The sequence below is a fragment of the Enhydra lutris genome, unplaced genomic scaffold, assembly GCF_002288905.1.
Source record: "Enhydra lutris kenyoni isolate GAN:26980312 unplaced genomic scaffold, ASM228890v2 scaffoldscaffold50, whole genome shotgun sequence".
Lineage (NCBI taxonomy): Eukaryota > Metazoa > Chordata > Mammalia > Carnivora > Mustelidae > Enhydra > Enhydra lutris.
Window position 1 is genome coordinate 1,358,517 of NW_019154134.1, and position 21,727 is coordinate 1,380,243.

Genomic DNA, 21,727 nt, shown 5'->3' on the forward strand with positions numbered 1-21,727 from the left:
TAAGACTACCCTCTCAACTTAAGACCATTATCTTAGTAGAGTTATCCTCAGAGGTCTTGTTGCTGTTTTCCAGGACAGAAACTGCTTCCCTTTCTTGTTAGCTCTGGCTGTCCTCTTGAACACGGAATGTGGCAGCTCAAGTTGCCAGAAAGTCACAGAATGCTGGTGACTCATGTTCACTGGCCTTTTCTCACCTCTGGCCGGCTTGGCTCTTGCAGCACAGGGTTCTCCTTGGGGCTTGCTGACAGGCTGCTGGAGTGGATCTGTGAGCATGAAGTGGAGTTGGGGCCATAGCGCAAAGTTGGTGATTTCTATGCAAGAAAGAGTTGTTTAAATCAAGTGTCTAGCCTGTATGTACCCTTCTTCAAATTTGAAGGAGTAATGTCTCCTCGGGCTTTTTCCTCACTCGCTTCTGCATGTTGTGTTGTTCTTGTGTATAAATAGTCTTCCAAGCAAAATTCAGGTTTGTAAAAATGGTTACATGTCAGCTAACAAGGGTCTGTGATGAGTCCTCCCACTTTGAAGGCTTAGAATCATACTGTCAACCAGAAAAATGGAGTCCTCATGTGGCAGGAGATTGTCAGGGCTTCAGGCGAGAGCTTCTTGGTGATTCCTGTGCCACTTAGGCTTCCCAGTGTTAAGCCCGGAGCATTTGTACTTACTGCTCTAGTGTTCTAGAAGGGTCCACCCTGTCCCTCACATGATTAGCAGCTCACACTCCCTTCCCCAGTGAGGCCTCTCTGGAGCACCCTATCTGTGGAATCTCTGACTGCACCTTATTTCCTTCATAGCACTTGTGACTGCCGATAATTATTTATTTGTTTCCTGGTCAATTGTGTCTGTCCTACTAGAACACCCCTACCATAAGGCTTGGGACCACTTTTGCCTTGACCATTGGCTACAGGAGCCTGACACAGAGTGGTTACTTGTTACATCTTTGTGAAATGAATGGAGATGTCTCTGAGCTTCCTTATCTGACTGCAAAATTTTTTCTCCTCTATAGAGGCCTTGGAGTTGTAGAAAATTAGTTCCTGTGGGTTCCACCTAAGTTAAGAGTAAGACTGAGGGGCTCACTTAGTGAAATTGATCATGTTCATTAGGCCATTGTCCACCATCTTCTAGCCCTCTTGCTTGCCATCCCCACTAGAAAGTGGATGGAAAAAAGAGACCGCCTGTGAACATACATCTCAGGTGCGACTGAGAGTTGGGCTTTGGAGGCAGCCTCTCTGGCCTCACATCCCAGCTCTGTCACTCTCTATGACTTTTTACAAGTTAACTTCCCTAGATCTAAATTTCCTTATTTGTAAAATGGGAGATAAAAGTAGAATCTCAATGACTCAGTGATTTGGCAGGGATTATTAAGTGTATTATGATATTTATTATTTTTTATTTTGAAAGCTGTTAATGTAGGATAATAAAAATTTCCCAATGTGAGAAGAAAATCACCCATTATCCCATTTCCTTAACTTGATTATTCTTGTTTTGCCATCTAATCTTTGTCTATAGGTAGCTACACTCTATGTAGGATGCACCAAGTTTGTATCATATTAATAATTTACATTACAAGCAACTTGCCATATGACTACCTCGCCCTTCTATTTAAATTTATTAGATGTCCAACACTTTCATGATCTCAAACCCTTTCTATGGGCAGTGATGTTGCTTTAGCTTTTATTATTTGTTTGTTAGTGAGAATGATGCTTCTGTGAATTCATTTGTCTTCTTTTGAATCTTCATTCATTTTAAAGACCCACATGTGCTACTGTTGTGCCCAGGGAAATTAGGTCTATGTATTAAGTACTTTTTGACCATTGTTAAAGCTGGAACTACCCTTATTCTAGACTTGTCCCACTTAAGATTTCAGTTGGGTCTTTGTGCTCTGGAATTCGCTTCATAGGTAACTTTGCTCTGTTCTGAATATTCTTGAACTTAGAAATTAGAAATTTCTTTTTCACAACTGAGGTTCTCAGGACATGGAATCCTGGCTTTGCCACTATTAAATACTGGTATTTACCTTGTTTCTGGCATTGTGGTGGTTCCTTTATGATAGACACTCAAAAACCATTGGTCTGCTGTTGGCAGGGGAGTGGCTTTATTTAATGCACATTAAATAGCTGGGTTGTCCGCTGTTCTGGGTCTGAGGGAACGATGAAGCTATGAAATTGAACAGGCAGAGGTCTTGACAAGATTGCTTTTATTCCTGCAACATTTTACTTTTTCTCTTTTCCTCTTTTTGCCAGGAAGCCAAAAAGAAGTATGACAAGGAGACAGAAAAGTATTGTGGCATCTTAGAAAAACACTTAAATTTGTCTTCCAAGAAGAAAGAATCGCAGCTTCAGGAGGTAAGAAACTTCAGTAGTATCCTGAATAAGGTGTTCAAGTTCTGTGTGGTACAGGGGATACGTGCTGGCTCACCTTTGCCAGAAAATCCTGAGGTTTGAAAAGACCTCACAAACCAGGAGCTTGACCTTGATCCCTCATCAGATGCCTGTTGCCTGTATTGCCCTTGTATCTTCCCGCCCACAGCACCCCTTTTCTGGCTGTCCAACCTACTAGTGGGATGGGGGCAGGTACTGCTGGTCAAGATCAAGCACCTCCTTATTGGGCAGCCCTAGTCACTAAAACGTGCTTCTTCCTTTCAAACTGAAATCTGGTTTCCTGTTTCTCTTACCCTTTACCTTAATTCTGCACTTCCTGTCTTACTTTTTGTCTTCCTACCTTATATCAGTAATTTGAGACATTAGCATCTGGAACACTTTGGTCATCCTTCTTTATTGTTACTACTATTGTTATTATTTTTTAAAGATTTTATTTATATATTTGAGAGAGGGAGAGAGCAGGAGGGGCGCGGACAGGGGCAGAAGGAGAGGGAGAAGCAGAAGCAGGCTCCCTGCTGAGCAGGGATCCTGACCTGGGGCTCTAGCCCAGGACCAGGGATCATGACCTGAGCCCAAGGCAGAGCCTTAACCAACTGAGCCTTCGAGGTGCCCTGGTTGTTATTTTTTAAAAATTATTTCAACCAACCAAAAAAAAATTTACTTCAACCAGTACTTGATATTAGTCTGTCTTTCTTGCTTCCTTTTCTTTTTTCCTTAAGCGGGTTTTGTTATTCCTATGCTTTATGCTTTCCTAAACTTGTTTCTAAAAAAGGTAATTTATCTTATCTACCCTGAGCCTTTCTGGATTGACATGAAGAGTATGTTCACTTGGAAAGATAAGTTAGCTTTGCAGCTGTGGATCTCTGATCATTTTTGTTTAGTTCATGGAGATTTGCATAGTGAGGGTGTTTTTTTCTTGGGAGATAGAGCAGTTTCCTAGTGGAAGTCCGAAGTTGACAACATGAATGTTATTTTGTTTTTAACAATTTGCTTGACCTTTCTCAAGTATGTGCTAAAGAGAGGCTGTGACTTTCAAGCTAGCTCTCATTCTTATTTCAGTTTCTTTAAAATTCCAGTTAGTTAACATATAGTATAATATTTGTTTTGGGTGTACAGTCCAGTGATTCAGCAGTTCCATACCTCACCCGGTGCTCATCAGGACAAGTGCATTCCTTAATCCTCATCACACATTTACCCCATCTCCCCACCCACCTCCCCCCTGGTAACCTTCGGTGTGGTCTCTTTAATAAAGAGTCTGTTTCTTGTTTTTTCTCTCTCTCTCTCCTTTCCTCCCTTTTCCTTTGCTCATTTTTTTTTTCTTCTTAAATACCACACAAGTGGAATCATATGATATTTGTTTTTCTCTGGCTGACTTATTTCACTTAGCATTATACTTTTTAGATCTAACCACATTGCAGCAAATGGCAATTTTTTTTTTTTTTTTGAAGTGCCTGAGTAATTCTCCTCTGTAATTCTAAACTGCATCTTTTTTACCCATTCATTAGTCGATGGACACTTGTCAAGCTAGCCCTTATTCTTGAATTTCCTTTTTTTTTGAGCAAATACCATGCAGTATTTCTGTCAGGTGAAAGTTACTCTGCAGATCTGTGGCTGAAGGTTGAACGATGATGATTCCTCAGGGGATGGTGGAGTCAAGTCCCCTGCCAACCAGGTCCTCAGGGACATCTGGTTCTCAGAACTCTCTGCTTTGATACGGGAGTTTAAACCAGTTGTGTAAGTGACAAATGGGGCCCAATAGCGACTCTGGCAACAAGTGTTTGTGGTGGGCTTTGCAGACCAGTTCTTGGCCAACCAACCAAAAGCAACTGAGCACTTGGTTTGAACTGTGGGGAGTAGAAAACACTAACCTATCTTTGAAGATCTTGTGCCTGTCTAGGGAAAAAGCAGCAAACACATGGCAAGGTGATTCTTGAAGATAGCATAGCTACTCAGATAAATCTTGTCAAATACACTTGAGAAGGCTAAAGAAAACCTATTTTCAGTGGATTGTATATTAAGTACTAAATTCACTGAATGGAATCCCAGCTGTACATGGGGTATGAGCCCTGGAAGATGCTCATATGTGGTCGTTCATGCTAAGTGTGTAAATCCATTCAGGATCTGTCCTGATGCCCTCACTTTCTAGCTATCTTTCTTCGGGTATCATTTGGCATTTAAGGTTTGGAAACTACATTTAAGGACAATCTTTTTGGCTGCAACTCAGAATGACCAGAGCTGGCCAGCTCTGTAGTTTCTAAGCAGTTAACAGGAGTCAGGGTCTTTAAGAGTTGAGCAACGACATGATTGTTCCAGCACCTACTGGTGTTGAGAGGCCTGTAGTACAGTTAGTCTGTAGGCATGGTGTCCCCCAGAGTGAGGATGCTTCTCCGATCTGTTCCCTCTATTCCTGGATCCTGCTGATATGGTCTGGGATGAGTCTAACATACTCTTTTAAGGCCACACCAAGCCCTCTTCTGAGAGAGCACAGTGTCAGGACCACAGAACTGGGTGGCAAAGAGATATCTAACTTCAGGGTCTGCTATGCCATATAGTCACTGTGTGACCTAGGACAAGTGTTCATCTCTCTGAGCTTTTAGTTCCATTTTTTATAAAATACAAACTATCTATTCTGTGTACTTAATGCATGAGAAGGCAAATTATGGCTGCTAAACAAATAAAAAGTACTAACCCCAAGACTGGCTTATTTTTCCCCATCCCTTTTCTGAAAGTGGATGGTACTCTCTTCCTCACTGACTTCATATGTTCAGGTTACTAAAATAGAATACCGTAGACTAGGCAGCTTATAGAGACAGAAATTTAACTCTCACAGTTCTGGAGGTTAGGAAGGCCAATATTAAGGTGCTGGCAGATTTAGTGTCTAGTGAGAGCTTGCCTCCTGGTTCATAAATGGCTGTCTTCTTGCTGTGGCCCACGTGGTAGAAGGGCTAAGGGAGCTCTCCGGGGTCTCTTCTATAAGGCCACTCATCCCATTCATGAGGACTCCACCATCATGACTTGATCACCTCCCAAATGCCACACCTCTAAGTGCTATCACACTGGAGGTTAGGTTTCAGCATATGAGTGTTGTCAGGGACACAAACATTAGTCCATAGCACTGACCTAGCCAGTTATATGTATTAGTGGGCATTTCTTCATTATGTTCTTTTGTTACAGTTCGTTGTGTGCTTGTCTTTGATCCAGTCATGCTTTCTAAGTACTTTGTAGGGCAAGGAGCAGGCTGCAGGTCTTTCAGAAACATCTGGGTCAGTTCTCAAGGATTGCTTTTTAGTTGTACCTTAGCTGAATTGAATTGATAAAAATACTATTACAAAAATGATATAATACTTCCACCACCACCAACAATAATAGCAGGAAATATTTACTGAATGCTTATTTTTGTACTGGGTACTGTGTTAGGCACTTCATTTGGAACCTTCTCAAATCCTTACCACCTTCTTGTGAGGTACAGATGTATTCCCTTGATTTTACATATGAGGAGATTAAGGCTTGAAGGTGTTAAATAGCTTGCTCATAGCTCTTCAGTGAGGTTGTGCACACTGGATTCTGGAACTCTTTTCTCATACCTCACTGTGCCCTTCTGCTTGTCTTTCTGTGTTGGGAGGGTGGGACATTGCTGGGCTGCCTGTAAGTCGTTGTTATTCAATGCATGTGTCATGAAAATAGAATTGGCCTGAAGGAGGGACCTTGATAATCTTCTGGTTGAACCTCCTGGAAATATATTTGAAGTAACTGGGTTCCTTGCAGAGGTCGATTTATTCAAGGTCTTCCAGCTATTTAGTGATGATTTCTTCCTATTTATTAAAAAATCAACTTAAGAACGTGACTAAACACCTAGTGCACTTTTAATGAAATCTCCTTTCTTTGATTATCCAGAATTCTTCCCTGATTGCAGGCCTCAGAACTGCATACCTTTAACATCTAGCCCATCCCCACATCCTGGTGGGTAAAATCATAGCTCAGTCATGTGGAATGACAGTGCCATCTAGTGGATGATTATTTTTTAAAAATCAGCGTATTTTTCAAGAGCTATGAAGCTTCAAAGAAAAGATTCACTTAACAAAAGTACACTACACGCTTCTGTGAGTCTATTCAGGTGTTGAGCCAATTGTGGAGAGTGAAATGAATGATTGGCTTCCTGGAACTTTTAGTCTAGGACAGTGCCTCTTTTCCAAGAAGCATAGAATGGTTGGTACGTCTCAAACAAGCTGCGAGATTCACTGCTTCTCAGGTAACAAGTGGAGAAACGATTTTGAGTGGCCAGCCAGGTGGGCTGGCTCTTGACCTATGAGTCCATTGCAGGATGGGGGTCTAAAAGATATGTTGAATTCTGTGGCCCAGATGAGTAGGGACATTAGCAGGAGAAACATACCATTCCACTTGGATTTTTTCTTCCCTTTCCTTTGGAAATACATCAAGTTAGGCATTTCTTCTGAGAACTGGATCACTATTGGCCACATAGAGATCAATTCATTCATTCCTCAAATCTCTCTTGAATACTTATTAAGGGCCTGGCACTGTTCTGGAAGGTGGGATAGTAAAATGGAAAATGAGACTAAGTCTTTGCTCTCATTGACATTATGTTGCCGTAGGCAAAATAGTAGAAGAGATGATCATAGAAAAGAATTTTATATAGTGATAAGGAAACAAATTGGGAGGTAGTTTACTCCAGGAAGTCTTTGTCTTATGTACAGTAACGTGGTCAATAAAGTCTTCTCTAAAGAGGCTAATATTTGAATGGAAACCAGAAGGATGAGAAGGACAACCAAGAGAAAAGCTAGGGCAGTGTTCTTTAAATTGTGGGTATGTTGGTTTGTCTGGCTGGTTCAGTTGCTAGAGTGTGTGATTCCTGATCTCAAGGTTGTGAGTTCAAGGCCCACTCTGGGTGTAGAGATTACTTAAACTGTTTTTAAAAACTGTGTGTGTCATAAAAATCTGGACTACTGGGTCATGAAATGCAGTAGAGTAGGCTAGAACAGAAGAAGTCTATAGAGGCGTGTTTTTTTCAGGTCATAATGTAAAAGGTGTTTCTTACTGTGTCTTAAAGTTTTAAAAAAATTTGGTATTTATCAAGGAAAAGAGGTTTATCAGCAGAAGGAACACCCAAGTGCAAAGATTGATTGACAGGAAAGCATTTGGAATGTTACAGGGCACGGAGTCTATGTCAGAGGCTGGAGCATGGTGAGAATGCTTTGGAGGTAGGCTGGGAGGAGGGATAGGTGGGCAGGTCATAGGGTGTCTTGTAGACATGGTAGAAGCCAGATAAAGGCATTGAGGGGGTTGTGAGAAGCTCTGGCTCAAATTTGAAGAAAGCTCTTCTGGTTGCTGGGTGCAGACTGGATTGGGGTGGTGGGGAGAAAGTGAATAGGGAGACCAGTTAGGAGAGGAGTATAATCACCCAGAGACTCATGGCTGACTTAGGGGAGGAGCTGGGATCGAGGCCCATCTTCTCTGCAGTGCCTGGTGGTAGTGACAACTACGATGCACACAGCATCTTTTGCTATTCAAATTGCTCATATCCTTAAGCTCATTTTCTCTTGAAAATAGCTGGCCTGCAGAAAAAGGGCAGATACTATCTCCAGCCTCCAGGTGTGGGAAGGAGACCTGAGAGGTTAAGGGACTTGAGCAGGTCTCTCTAGCTAGAGAATGCTAGAACTGCAAGTGCACGCCAGTTGTTTGCCATTAGCTCTCTGGCTGATGCTGGGCTCTGCTATTTGTCTCAGAGGAGTTTCCTCCATTGCTGCTTAACTGCAGGAGCCACTTTGTACATTTCCTGAATGACCCTTTCTTCCGTTGCAGTGTCAGTTGGCAAGCCTGAGCAGGGAGAATGTTGGAGGTGTGTGGGTGGTCCGGGGAAGTAGATGCATCCCTGGTGGAAGTGTGTTGGATTTGCACTACGAGGAAATTAAAGGCTGCAGGAACATATGGGGCTTAGCTGGCAGGAGCCCAGGTGGAAGGATGTCAGCCCAGAGGTCTGAACTGCCATACCTTGGGGGTGGCGGGGGGTGCGGTGGAGGGCAGCACTTCTGAAACTGTCTCTCCGAATAAAGATCTCTCAGTCCTCAGATGCCAACTTGCTCTGCTTGGAGGCTTAGAAAATGTCCCCAGGCTTAGCCTTTCGTTTTGCTTTTGTTCAGCACTTACTCAGTAGACTAACTTCTGTATATTAATACGTTGATCTGGGAGGAAGATGCTCACAGGAGAGTGGGCTATTTGTGCTCTCCCAGAGTTTGCAATCTTCTGTTTATTTACATGATTTTTAAAAAAATTTTTTAATTTTTTAATAAACATAGAATGTATTATTAGCCCCAGGGGTACAGGTCTATGAATCACCAGGTTTACATACTTCACAGCACTCACCATATCACATACCCTCCCCAGTGTCCATAACCCCACCACCCTCTCTCTACCTACATGATTTTTTAATATCTCTTTTCTTCACTACACTATGAGCTCCACAAAGGAAGTTTCTTTTTGTTCATGATGGTTGAATGAATGATTTGTCAAGTCCTTTAGACAGAAAGATAGCTGTGCTATATTTGGTGTAATGGCAGCTAAGGTCTGTCCCAAGTTTCTTCTGCAGGGATCTTGACAGGGGAGCACAGAAAGACATGGTTCTTTGGGGGCTTTTCGTGTCTTTGTGAAGTATGTTGTAGAATGGTTTCTGATCCTTCCGTCTCTAAAGAGAACAGAGTTGTGTTTCCTACCAGCAGGGGATTCATTTCTATTAAAAAATACTGGGTGGGGGCGCCTGGGTGGCTCAGTGGTTAAAGCCTTTGCCTTCGGTTCAGGTCATGATCTCAGGGTCCTGGGATCGAGTCCCGCATCGGGCTCTCTGCTCAGCGGGGAGCCTGCCTCCTCCTCCTGTCTCTCTCTGCCTGCCTCTCTGCCTACTTGTGATCTGTCTGTCAAATAAAAAAAAAAAAAAAATACTGGGTGGCTCAGTTGGTTAAGCATCTGCCTTCAGCTCAGGTCAGGATCCTGGGACCCTGGGATGGAGCCCTGTGTCAGAGCCCTGCTGAGCAGGGAGCCTGCTTCTCCCTCTCACCTCCCCCACCCCCCGCTTGTGCTCTCTCTTGCAAATAAATAAAATTGTTAAATACACACACACACACACACACACACACACACACACACACACACACGTACTCTCTTTCTCACACTCTCTCCCTCTCTCTCCCTCCCCCCCCCTTCCCCCCATTTTCTCCTCTGGCACCTATGTCCCACATCAGTGGTTTAATTATACTCATGTGTGGGCCTTTTCAGGTGTCCCCTCTCCCACATTTGCAAAGAGGGAGGACTGAGGCTATGTTGGGGTAATGTAATGACTCTGCTGGGGTAAATTGTGCTTTGACAACAAAGAAAGTATGGGAAACTCACGTGGAAATGGCCTTTTCTGAGGTCCCCTGCCCTCTCTAACAGCTTATTTGGTTCATTCCTGATGGGATGTGGATATCCCTGCAGGTGTTTTTTTTTTTTTTTTCTCCTTCAAGAATTGTTTTCCGTGGAACCCTGGTCTACCCCAGGGTGTGGGAGGCAGTACAGACTACTAGGTTAAAGATGGTTGAGGTGCAGGGCATCTGAGTGGCTCAGTCAGGGAAGACTCAACTCTTGGTTTCTGCCCAGTTCCTGATCTCATGATTGTGCTATTGAGTCCCGCTGTGGAGTCTGCTTATAGTTTCTCTCTCACTCCCTCACCCCCCGCCCCTGCCATGCACTTGCTCTCTTTCTTTTTCTCAAATAAATAAGTACTTCTTTAAAAAAAGGTGATGAAGGGTCTTGGAGGTGGATCCACAAGTACAGAAATCCTAATTCTGCCGTGTACCCGCTGCTTCAGGTTCCCTAACGTCAGCAGGTTTCATTTTCTTTCTGCAAATTAGAGGTAATGAGAATGTCTTCTTCTTAGGAATGGAATGAGGATTAAATAACTATAGTTAATGAAGAGTGAGTAACGTAAAATATGTCCACCTGCGGGCATGGTGCCTGACACAAAGTCAGGTGCCCGGGTGAGCATTGTCATTATTCTTATGTCTATTTCGTGCTGTTTGCGTTGTTTTAAAAAATTGTCTCCAGAGATTTTTCTGGCCTGCTTGCTGAATACTCTCCTTGGGTAGTAACCAGTTTTTTTCTCTGAAATTCTTTCTTGTTTGTAGGCAGACAGCCAAGTGGACTTGGTCCGGCAGCATTTCTATGAAGTATCGCTGGAGTATGTCTTCAAGGTGCAGGAAGTCCAAGAGAGGAAGATGTTTGAGTTCGTGGAGCCTGTAAGTAGATGCTCAGGGTTTCGTGGTGTACCCACACTTTGATCCCCAGCCCTCATTTCACTGCTTAGATTACAAAATGCTCTGAGTTGCTGATGAAGAGGTTGACCAGCCCTGGGTCTGTGCCTCCTGCTAAGTCACAGTGCTCTGTCGATCTTGCTGACCCTGGATTGTCCCCAGAGGCCATTCCTGGGCAACCTAAGTGGTAGTGATGGTGCATTCAGGGGTAGTTGCTTCGTCAAGCCCCCCTCCATTCTGCTAATTGGTGTCTAGGTGGAAAGAGGGCAAGGGCGGTTTAAATCTTGCCCGACAGTAGTGATTATACCTTAACTTTTCACCCTCCTACCCCTTTCTTTCTCCCTCAAATAATCCAGATATAGTAGTTGCCCAAGGAAAAACGGGAGTGTACATACTACTTTCCTCTTTTTGTCTGCTCAATTCAAAGCCCCTCTAAGCTCCTCCCATGCATTAAAATGTGCTGTTACATAAAGTGATTTCTCCTTGTAGTTTGTTAAAACTGGGCAGCCAGGAGATTGTGCTTAGTGAACCATAATGGGATTGGGACTTGGTCACTGTGTCCCAGTGGGTATAAAAGGGTGTCATGTAGAAACAAGTCTGGCTTTAGTTGAGGCCACCTTAGCCTGGTCATGGCTCAGGGGTGCTGCCCTGCCCCACTGTGACCCTCCAAATGCACATGACCAGGATATGCAGGTACCACCAAAAGAGCATGTGGGCCTCAATTTAAAACTCCTGCAGACCTGGGATTCTTTCTTAAAAATGCTGGCTGTGATTGAGACCCCAGCTTGGGGTCTCTGTAGAAACAAGATTCTTACCTACCTAGATTTAAGAAAGTGATTTTCTTAGGCAACAGAATAAAATTGTAAGAAACTGAAAGAAAATAACCACACTTTTTAGTAAAGAGTATTCTGTGCTCTATTTCTAACTTACAGACTTCTGGGATGCTTTTTAGGCATGTAGACTCACTAATAGTTTTATCAGAATCCAGTTGGTTTTGGGATCTGATGCTTTGATTTTTTTACTATACTGAAACTGTGATCTTGGGATTCCACTCTCTGTCACTTCATCTGGCAAATTCCTTGAGGTCTTGAATTACTTCATTCTTCTTATCTGAAAATTAGAAACTTTAGAGCCAACTTCCTATCTAGCAGTGGTCTCTGTCACAGCTCAGGTCAAAATCCTCATGTTTCTGCAGAAGCCATCTGTCAGAGAAAGCGAGCTTATTGATTTCCCTGCTTAGGACACAGAGCTGTTAAAGCCAGCGTTTCAATGAGAGGTTTACTGAAGACTGTTTCCTCTGGTGTGGGCAGGCATTCAAAAGCTGTTGTAGATTGAGGCTTGGGCGTGTTTAATTGATTTTACCAGAATTTGTAGGGGAAAACAATAGTGTGATTGTAATAATCTTTTGTGCACATTGATATTATTCTGCAATTGCCTGCTTTTGAGGACTTGGATTTTAATTCTCCCATCTTCTTTGAGGTGATTTTTTTGTTGTTGCTGTCCACTTTGACCTCCCAGTAGGTGTTCCTAGTGAGTCAGGTACTATATCTGTTAACTTTTGCTGGGTGACAACCACAGAACCTCATATAGCAGTAGACATTTATTTCTTCTAAATCTGGGTGTTTCAGCCAATCTGGTCTGGACTCAGCTGGATGACTGCTGATCTAGATGGGCTTTCCTTCTCCTCATCCTCCTTCTCTTTCTCCTCTTCCTTTTCTTTTTTCCTCCTCCTTCTCCTTCTCATTCTTCTTCTCTTCCCCCTCCTCCTCCCTCTCTCCCTTTTCCCTCTCCCCCCTCCTCTTCCCCTGCCCCCTCATCCCTCTCCTCCCCCTCCTCTTCCCCCTTCTTTTTTTTAAAAGAAACCTGCAAGGAATAATCCTTCTACTTCCTGGCACTCACTTTTAGTATATCAGTGTCTTGAGTTTTTGAAAGGCAGTATTTTCATTGGTAAGGGCTCCAGAGCCAGATGGCCTAGATTTAAATCTCAGCTCAGCCATTTCCTAGCTGTGTGTTCTTGGGGGAAGTTACCTATTTTTCTGAGCCTTAGTTTCCTTATCTACAACATGAGTATAATAATATCACCTACTATATAAAGATATTAGTGCACCCAAATGTTTATAGCAGCAATGTCCACAATAGCCAAACTATGGAAAGAGCCTAGATGTCCATCAATAGATGAATGGATAAAGAAGATATGGTATATATATACAATGGAATACTATGCAGCCATCAAACCCCACCCCCCCAATCTTGCCATTTGCAACAATGGATGGAACTAGAGGGTATTATGCTAAGCAAAATAAGTCAATCAGAGAAAGACAGTTATCATATGATCTCTTTGATATGAGGAATTTAAGAGGCAGGGCAGGGGGTCATGGGAGGAGGGGAGGGGAAAATGAAACAAGGTGAGGGGAAGACAAATCATAAGAGACTCTTAATCTCAGGAAACAAACTGAGGGCTGCTGGAGAGGAGGGGGAGGTAGGAATAGGGTGGCTGGGTGAAGGACATTGGGGAGGGTATGTGGTAAATGAGCACTGTGAATTGTGTAAGACTGATGATTCACAGACCTGTACCCCTGAAACAAACAATATATTACATGTTAATGGTAAAAAAAAAAAAAAAATAAAGGAAAAAGAATATAAAGATGTTAGGAAGAATAACTTAGTTTATGCATGTATGATGCTTAGAATAGAGGGAATCAACCTACTTAGCACCCAGTTAATATATAGTTGCTAAGTAGCACCCAGTCAACCAGGGTCTGCTCAGATGAGCAAATGAGTCAAGTGGCAATATTAACAGGGCCTATCTGTTATAATATAAAAATTCTTGGTAAATCTGAAAGCATTTACTCACTGCCAGAAAAATTGCTGAAGATTCCACTGCTGTTTCTGAGGAGTTCAAAGCCTCATTAGGGAAGTATGATGAATGCAGTAGAGAGGTAGCCAAGGGAGCAAGCAGCTCAGTGCCAGTTGGGTCAGGAGGAATCATATGGAGAAGTGGCAGAGGGGTTTCAAGAGTGGAAAACTGTTATGATTTGTGGTTGTGTCCCAGGCCATGCAGTGAGGCACCTGGAAAGCTAATGAAAAAAATTTCTGGTTGGAATGAAAGGAAAGTGATAGGATCTTGCCCACAGTTAAATGAGTTGGTTGAGAAGGCTGCATGTAGAACTCACGTGTTCAACCTTCACTTTTTATAGAAGCAAACATGGCTTAACCCACCACCTCATGGGCCAGTCAGTGCTTCGGGAGCTGTGGATAGCAGGAGGATCGATCCAGAACACTGCTGATTAGATCTGTGGTTGTCAAAGTATGAGGAATGCAGACTCTCAGGTTCTAACCCAGACCCAAAAATTAGGGAGTGGGGCCCAGTCATCTCTCTTTCAGTAAGCCCTCTAAGGTGATTCTGTGGCACTTTTAAGTTTGAGCCCCTGGCTGAGATGATGCAGAAGACCCTGAAATAACAGTTGATGATGAGGTGTAACTGTGTTATATGCTAATGATCCCTTCACCTTCATAATGTCATCCAGTCCTTACACTGTCTCTGAGGGTAAATGATTGCTGTTCCATGTCTGTTTTCAGATGAGGAAATGGAAGCACATTTGTTCTTTAAGGTGACATCTGGTACCTGGCAGAAGTGGAATGATCTGGCTCGTAGTCTCTCTGAAACAGTATTTGATTGCTTACATGTGGAAAGAAAACCAGCAAAAAATTTATTGAAATGAATTGCTGGGGCACTTGGTGTGGGTATTTATATTTTGAGGTGGTTGCAGTCAAGGGAATCTTCCAGCCATTCAAGGAACCTCCATGCTTACTGACCATGTTCATTTGTTTCTTAGAAAGTAACTTCAAGTACCAGGATGTTACTGACCTTCAGAAAAAAGAAACAAAATTTTAGTGTTCCAGGGAAGAAAATTCAGACTTCTGGGACCTAAACCATATTTTTGTGTGTGTGCTCTGGAAGCCTTTATTTTCTTGTTGAGGTACTAAATGTTCTGGAGATTTTGGATTGCAGATAATGACGTCCTGATTTCTTGAAGGTGAAGCCACGTTCCATCTGTTCCCTGAGTTTTCATAATTGAAGGTTATAGAGTGCTACGGAGAACTCATTCCCCACATTCATCAGACATTGCATTCTCTGAGTTGTACCTTGAGAATATTTTTTGGTGCTTTGCCTTCCTGTCCTTTCTCACTACTTCTACCCCATCGTAGGTCTTCATTTTTTCCTTTTGTTGCATCCTATCTTGGGTTCCCCCCTTCCTAAGGCCGGGCTGGACACTGCCACCACAGTGTATCTTATAACATATCCATCTAAGTATATCCATTTCCTGAACAGCTCCTGTCGGCACTTCTGTGCTAAGGCTATTGCATAGGTGATCTCTGTCTTCACGACCACCCAGTGCAGTAGTAGGTCGCATTAGTGTCCTCCTGGAAAAGAGGAGTTACAGGACATTATTACATGGCTAGCCCCTTGCAGCTTTTCATCACTCTACTATCTGCCCTTCTCTTTGTCATGCAAATGAGTCATTGTTGGTGGTTATATTTGGAAGGCTACCATAACCAAGTATCACCAACTGGGTTCTCAGAACAAAAACTTACTGCCTCTCATAGTTCTAGAGGCTAGAAGTCCAAGATCAAGGTGTCAGCCGGGCCATGCTCCCTCCGAAAGCTGTAGGGAGGTTGTCGTTTCTTCCTTGTAGCTTCTGGTGGTTTGCTGGCAGTATTTGGCATTCCTTGCTTAATAGGTACATCACTGCTCTCCCAGTCCTCATGTGGGTGTCATCTCTCTGCTTCTCTGTCCAAATATCCCCTTTTTATGAGGCCACTGGTCATTTTAGATCAGGACCTGTGGGCCTGATTTTTAACTTGAGTATCTCCATAAAGTCTCTATTTTCAAATAAAGTCACATTCTGTTACTGGGGTTAGGACTTTAACATAATTTTTTTTTGTCAGCGTTGGGGGAACACTATTCAGTCTATAACAGTAGCTTTATTCTATGAATCGAAACAACCTAAATTTATCAGATAGTCCAGAATGGTACAATTGTCACCAAATGGAGCACTTACATTTTTGCTCACTTAAAAAAAAAAAAAAAAGTGCGTGTATATATATATATATATATATAGCTATGTTGTCTGCTAGGAAATAAGAATAGATATTTTTTAGTTATTTTCTGAAGAGAATAAGGAAGGGGGTCCTTGAAGGCAAAAGGAGGTGGGGCAGGTCTTTCTTTGGTATTTCCTTTGTTGTGCTATGATTCCGTGTCTCTGACTATTCAGGGAGGAGCCTATATGGCTGTGCTGACTTATCTGCCAACCAGGGTGAGGCTACAATAAGCTTATCCTCTTTGTGTTTGAGTACAAGCATTTCTTTGAGGCAGATAGACGATCCCATCTCTGGGGTCTTTCTGTGGGCCTCGCCCAGCCCTCTGCGGAGTGGACTTTCATTTCCCACTGGGTAATGGATTCATGCAATGTGTGGGAAGGGGATGTCAGGAGGTGGACCAGGGGAAGAGAGATGCTGTCAGGGGAGAAGGGAAGTGGGCCAAAGATAACAATATCTATGGAATCATTTCCCATAGAGAAGCAGACAATCAAGCATGATAGCAAAGGAAGTGAAAACCAAAATAAATACTAGGAACTTTCTGCCTTGGAGTACTTGTGTGCACGCCCAGGTGGTGTTCTAGGGAGCTATTGGAAGATATTTAATTACCTTGGGCAAGAGAGGCCCTGTTGACTTTAAGTGGAAGATAAATCAGAGTTAACAGGAGAAATGACTTTAGAATTAGCTGCTTATCTTCTGTATTATTCTGTAGGAGTGGATGATTCAGTGCCTTGGAAAAGTGATGGGCACAGCATTTGAAAATGGAGAGTGAGGGGTGGAGGGAAGGAAAAGATAAGAAACAATAGTTTTCACTGTGAACGCTGACACTAGGTTTGGTGTAAGTGTGTCTTCTTCTCTATTACTGGAGCCATCTAGGAAAGGAAAGCTGAAGCTTTCCTTTCAAAAAAAGTATTTTATATAGTGGAAGTTCAATAGCTTCCAACATCTTTCAAGAAAAGAATTTATTATTAGTCTTTGGTGATTCTATGTGGTTTACCACTCAATCATTGATTTATATAAGTGATCTGTATATGGTGTCACAAGATATTTTTTGAGCCAGATATCTTTGACCCAGTAAGGCCTGCTTTCTGACCTCCCATAAGGATCTAAAGGGATAGTTGCCCTGGAGACAGTAGCGGTAGGTTATCATATTATTTAAAAGCAGGGTTTTGCCTTACTTCATAGTACAGAGCTCTTTGATCAACTGGGCTAGGCATGTGGCTCAATCCAAAAACCATTCTTTGCTCTTAACTCACGTAGAGTAGCACCTACTTTAGTGCTTCCCACTCCTGCCACAAGCCAGGTGGGAGATGAACAGGGGTGGGCTGAGTTTCCCTTGCCATCATTGTTAGGACTACCTCTCAGAAGAGGAGAGTTAGGTGAAAAATAAAGTGAGAATATGTTTAATTACTAGTATGTTCATTTTAGGAACTGGAAAATTAAATACCGATATAAAGCAAGGCAGCTGCATCTTGATGTAACATGTGTTAGAGGCAGATCAGGGACGTCAGAGTAGACTACTCAGAGAATGTGAGTTGAAAAGTTTGAGTTAGAACAGGGATGGAGTCCCCAAATGCAGTACAACAGAACTTGTGACAAGGTAAAGTTCTGGTTTGTCTAAAACCTTGTTGAGGCTTTTATTACAATCCTTTCTCCAGGTTGAGATTTGAAACTGAGGCAGGAGGCCTAGAACTTGGGAAGGGGCCAGGAAAACCTAACAACAGTAGCTTTGTGTGTAGGTTCTGGGAGGAAATAAGGTAAGAACATTGGTTGAGCCTGGAGAAGTGAAGACTGGCAGGGAGCAGGGAGGGAACATTCATAGTTTTCAGAGGGTGAAGGTGTGTTGTGAGAATCAGGCTGAAAAGATGTTTTCACTTTTCACTGAATACAAGACTACAAAGTGAATGGATTTAGTACCTTTTAGCTCGAGGGGATGATAATTTAGGGAAACCGTCATAACTGAAGATGTGGGAACATGGGAATATTTTAATAATAGCATCCCTAGTGTTTATTGTGGATAGTATAGGGACAGCCCAGAAGCACGTTTGAGCTGAAGTCTGAGCCGGGTGATTTTCTTTGATTTAGCTTTGCCTGTTATATACTGCGAACTCAGGACATACCATCTTCCTCTTCTCCTCTCTCTGTTGGCTGTCAATATAACTACACTTTTCTGTGTGGTAACCTAATGCTACAGATGTATTTGATGGAGACTGAGTTGGACTTGAAGGAGACTGGTCTTCAATTTCTGAAGAAATGATTTTCTTTGAAGGTACCGAGGCTCCGATTAAGAGCTTGGATGCTGATGGCGAGGAGACCTGGTTTCAAATCCTGGTTGCTGCTTACTTTGTATTTTGGAGCAAGTTACTTAACCTCTCTGAACTTGCTTTCTCAATATGGAAAGGGCAACAACAGTAGTACTTACACGCTAGGCTGTTAGGAGCATTTAGTGAGAGCAGACATATGTTACAGTGCCTGGCATACAAGGAAACTCCGTAGATGATAGCCATTTTTATTACCGTATTCTAGCTTTTCAGATCAAGGTTCGGAACTCAGGTTAAAGCTGCATAATACCTGTTCAGCATGCTAATGTGGACTCTGCCCTTCTTTCATTACAGCTCCTGGCATTCTTGCAAGGACTCTTCACTTTCTATCACCATGGTTATGAGCTGGCCAAGGATTTCAGCGACTTCAAGACTGAATTGACCATTAGCATACAGAACGTGAGTGGGCAAAGGGATAAGCTTCCTTTCCCTGGTTGAGGAAAGGAAAGAACACAAAGTATGGGTCTGATTGCATAGAGATCACTTATTTGGATTGGAACACAGATGAGGACGATGGGTCTCGCTTGGGTTCAAAGGGCAGCTGGGGGCAGGTATTTGTAGGGTGCTTGATGGCCCCAGGTTAGAGCATCATCCTCTTTTCCATTATTTCTAAGCACTATTTATGTTCTCGGAAGTCCTGCTGATATTTTTGTTTTAAATCTGTAGCACCAGAGTCAGGATTTCCTTTGGCAGTGCAAGGTCCGGCCTCTCTTCTGTGCATCCAGCTACTTGGCCACAAGAGACCTTGGAGGGTGTTCAGGGGTTGGGGGTGGGGCATACATGCTGGCCTCCACTCAAAGGATATGATCTTGTTCAACTTTCAATACTGCTCACAGGAAATCCAAGTCAGAGCCTTTTACTCCGTCTCCTTCCCCAAATTTTAACCAGTGGGACCTTTTGGTACTCAGAATTGTACTAAGGGTCCTTTGGTTAGCAGTTACTGATTTCAAGCCCCTGCTTCACTGTGTGGCTGGCTATATTAGTCTGCATGTTGTCTTTGTCTCTAGATGATGCTGTGTAGAAAAGAAACCCAAGTGTTTCCTTGTGAGTTGTATTGCATGGGTTTAGAAGCCTGAAGCTTGCCCTGCCATGGTTCTCTGTGTTGTTTTGGAAAACAGGAAGTTGCCGAGGACAAGGTTTCTCAAAGCATGGCTTCCCTTTGGCCAGCTTCCTCAGAAGGTAGACTCAGAAGTGGAGGTTTACATGTAGCAGGTTTACAGGGGAGGAACGTCAGCAAAATCACCTGTGTGAGAGAGGGCAGTAGACCCCTGCAGGAGAATTTTAGCTGTGAGGCCTCAGTCAATGCCCTGGGGTGTCCTGGAGCTGATACAGACCTTCACAGTGGCCTCAGTAGAAGCAAGGGTACTAGACTTTGGGCTCCTTCCCCTTTTGCCCCTAGCCTTGATTAGTCATGGTGTGCAGGTTGCACTGGAGGAAAGGAGTTACCTTGAGTGAGGAAGCTCCCTTTTTGAGGAAGGAACCACCTATGAACCATCAGCAAGTGGCATTCCTGCAGTTGGAGAAATAAGTCCCTCTGTTTTGAAAGCCAGCCACATAGTGAAGCAGGGCCTTGGGGACCATTCTATGAACTATCTGAATCAGGGTCTTTAAAATACACATTTCTAGGTCCAGAGGTAATAAATTAATCTTTAGGGGGGCGAGGCCTGGACATTGTATTTTCTCCACATTCTCCAGGTGACTTTGATGGTCTTAACAGTTTGAGAGTCATTCTGGTATAGGACTTTAAGGTCAAAAAGTACGTCTTGAAAGTGAATATTTGCCCAATTCCTAGGTGGTTGAATGTTCCTTACCTGGTTTTAGGTTTCCATAGGTTGATGTTGTGAATTGTTAGAGATGGGAACAAGGTTTCCTTTCTTCGATTTAAATAAAATGCCTTTCATCCTAGACAAGAAATCGCTTTGAAGGCACCAGGTCAGAAGTGGAATCACTGATGAAAAAGATGAAGGAGAACCCCCTTGAGCACAAGACCATCAGTCCCTACACCATGGAAGGGTACCTGTACGTTCAGGAGAAACGTGAGTGTTGGTGGCAAACAATAGTTTGGGGCACACGCATGCCTTTTACCCAGGAGATAGAGGGTATAGTTAGTAGTGCCCAACCTAGAGCACAGCTTCTATAAATATAGATTTGGGTGAATGAGAGTAGTCGATGGTTGAGTTTTTTAAGGGAAAGGTATCCAAAGGTCTTGTCTACCTCCTCATGATGGGTTCTATTTTCTTTGTAACTGGAAATTCCCTCGGGAACCTGGAATTCACTGAGGCTCTATGGTGGTGTTTTTTCTCTGTAGTGTCACACTTGACATGTCTGCACCTTTAGCATGGCTTTATCTATCACACTCTTGGCATAGAGGCTCTGGAAGGGCCTTGCATGCTTGACCTTATTGTCTGTTAGCAGTCATATCCTTGGGTGGACTTACTATGGAGTGAATTTGTTCCATTCAAGACTTGTTTCAGCAGGGACCAAACAGTCATGACTTAGGCCCTCTCCCCACTTTATTCAGTTGCTGTCATTTCAACACTTAAATTTTATGAGTAGAAACACAAACTCACTCTGAGTGGTAGGAAGAGAAACCCATTGTCCTGCCCATGAGATGTCAAGGAAAGAAACACCAGGTGCTGCTCACCCAGACTTCTCTGTGATGACTCACAGACTACTGTGCAAGGCCTGGGGAAAGGCTTTTTGATGGGGCCGCGCTATGAGGGTAGCACTTCCAGACTTAGCTCATAGAGTGCTAGTGATAGAAGAAAGTCAATTTTTTTTCTTTAATGGACAGTTCTTCTAATCTTCCATTCCTCCTTTTTTAGTTGGACGTGTTACTCCTCCCAGATTTTTGTGGGTTTTGTACTCTTTATTGTCCTTTTGTTGATTCAGGGCAAGGCAAATGTCTTCATTCCTAGAAGCTTACTAATGGAACAAAACACTTGATTTCAGTGATTATTCTAGCTAGTGATTGCTCAAAAGTTTGCTTGGCCCTAAAACTGTTGCCTCGTGACAATGGGGGCAGTAGTGGGGTTTGAGGTTGGATGCATTGGATATCTTGAGGGGTTTTATGCCCTTTATTCTTACAGGGATGAGCTTGTTGAGGTTTGTAAGAAGTGGAAGGTACTGTAGTATTGGGTTTTCTGTAAGCCTCAATGTAAGATGTTAACTTTTTTGCCTAATGAGAAGATCCAGCCCAAAAAGTTTAAGGTTAACTTGAATATAGTTCAGAGTCCACTTATAATGCTTAATTTGTTAATATTATTCACTTACATATATAAAATCTGCACTCACATTAATAATCCAATTTTATTCAAACACTTCATGTGCCTTTTAAAACATGAATGTCTTGATTTCCATTAGAACAAGATTTTAACTCTCAAACATGTGGGTCTAGAGCATATCAATGGGATATAGCTCTTTTTATTTGAAAATTTTGGTAACTTATTGCTTAGAAATAATTTGAACCCTGAATAAAAACTTGCAAGAAGAGTATAATGAACAGCCATATGCCCTTTATCTAGATGCATGAATTTTTACAATTTTCCCATAATTAAAGAGTTTTTTCTTTTTCCGGGTATGTATGTACTCACATAACAGTCACAGAGACATACATACATTGCCATTTTTT

General features: G+C 42.7%; 1 protein-coding gene across 4 annotated transcripts in view; it reads left to right on the top strand.

The window, feature by feature from the left end:
• Positions 1–21,727, top strand: part of LOC111156914 (Rho GTPase activating protein 26) — a 440,327-nt gene that overhangs the window by 120,761 nt on the left and 297,839 nt on the right. For all 4 annotated transcript variants that reach the window (XM_022518050.1, XM_022518049.1, XM_022518047.1 and 1 more), the window contains 4 exons: positions 2,241–2,342; positions 10,550–10,660; positions 18,391–18,495; positions 20,003–20,132. In XM_022518050.1, coding sequence (XP_022373758.1) covers positions 2,241–2,342; positions 10,550–10,660; positions 18,391–18,495; positions 20,003–20,132 — 448 coding nt within the window. The remainder of the gene's footprint in view (positions 1–2,240; positions 2,343–10,549; positions 10,661–18,390; positions 18,496–20,002; positions 20,133–21,727) is intronic.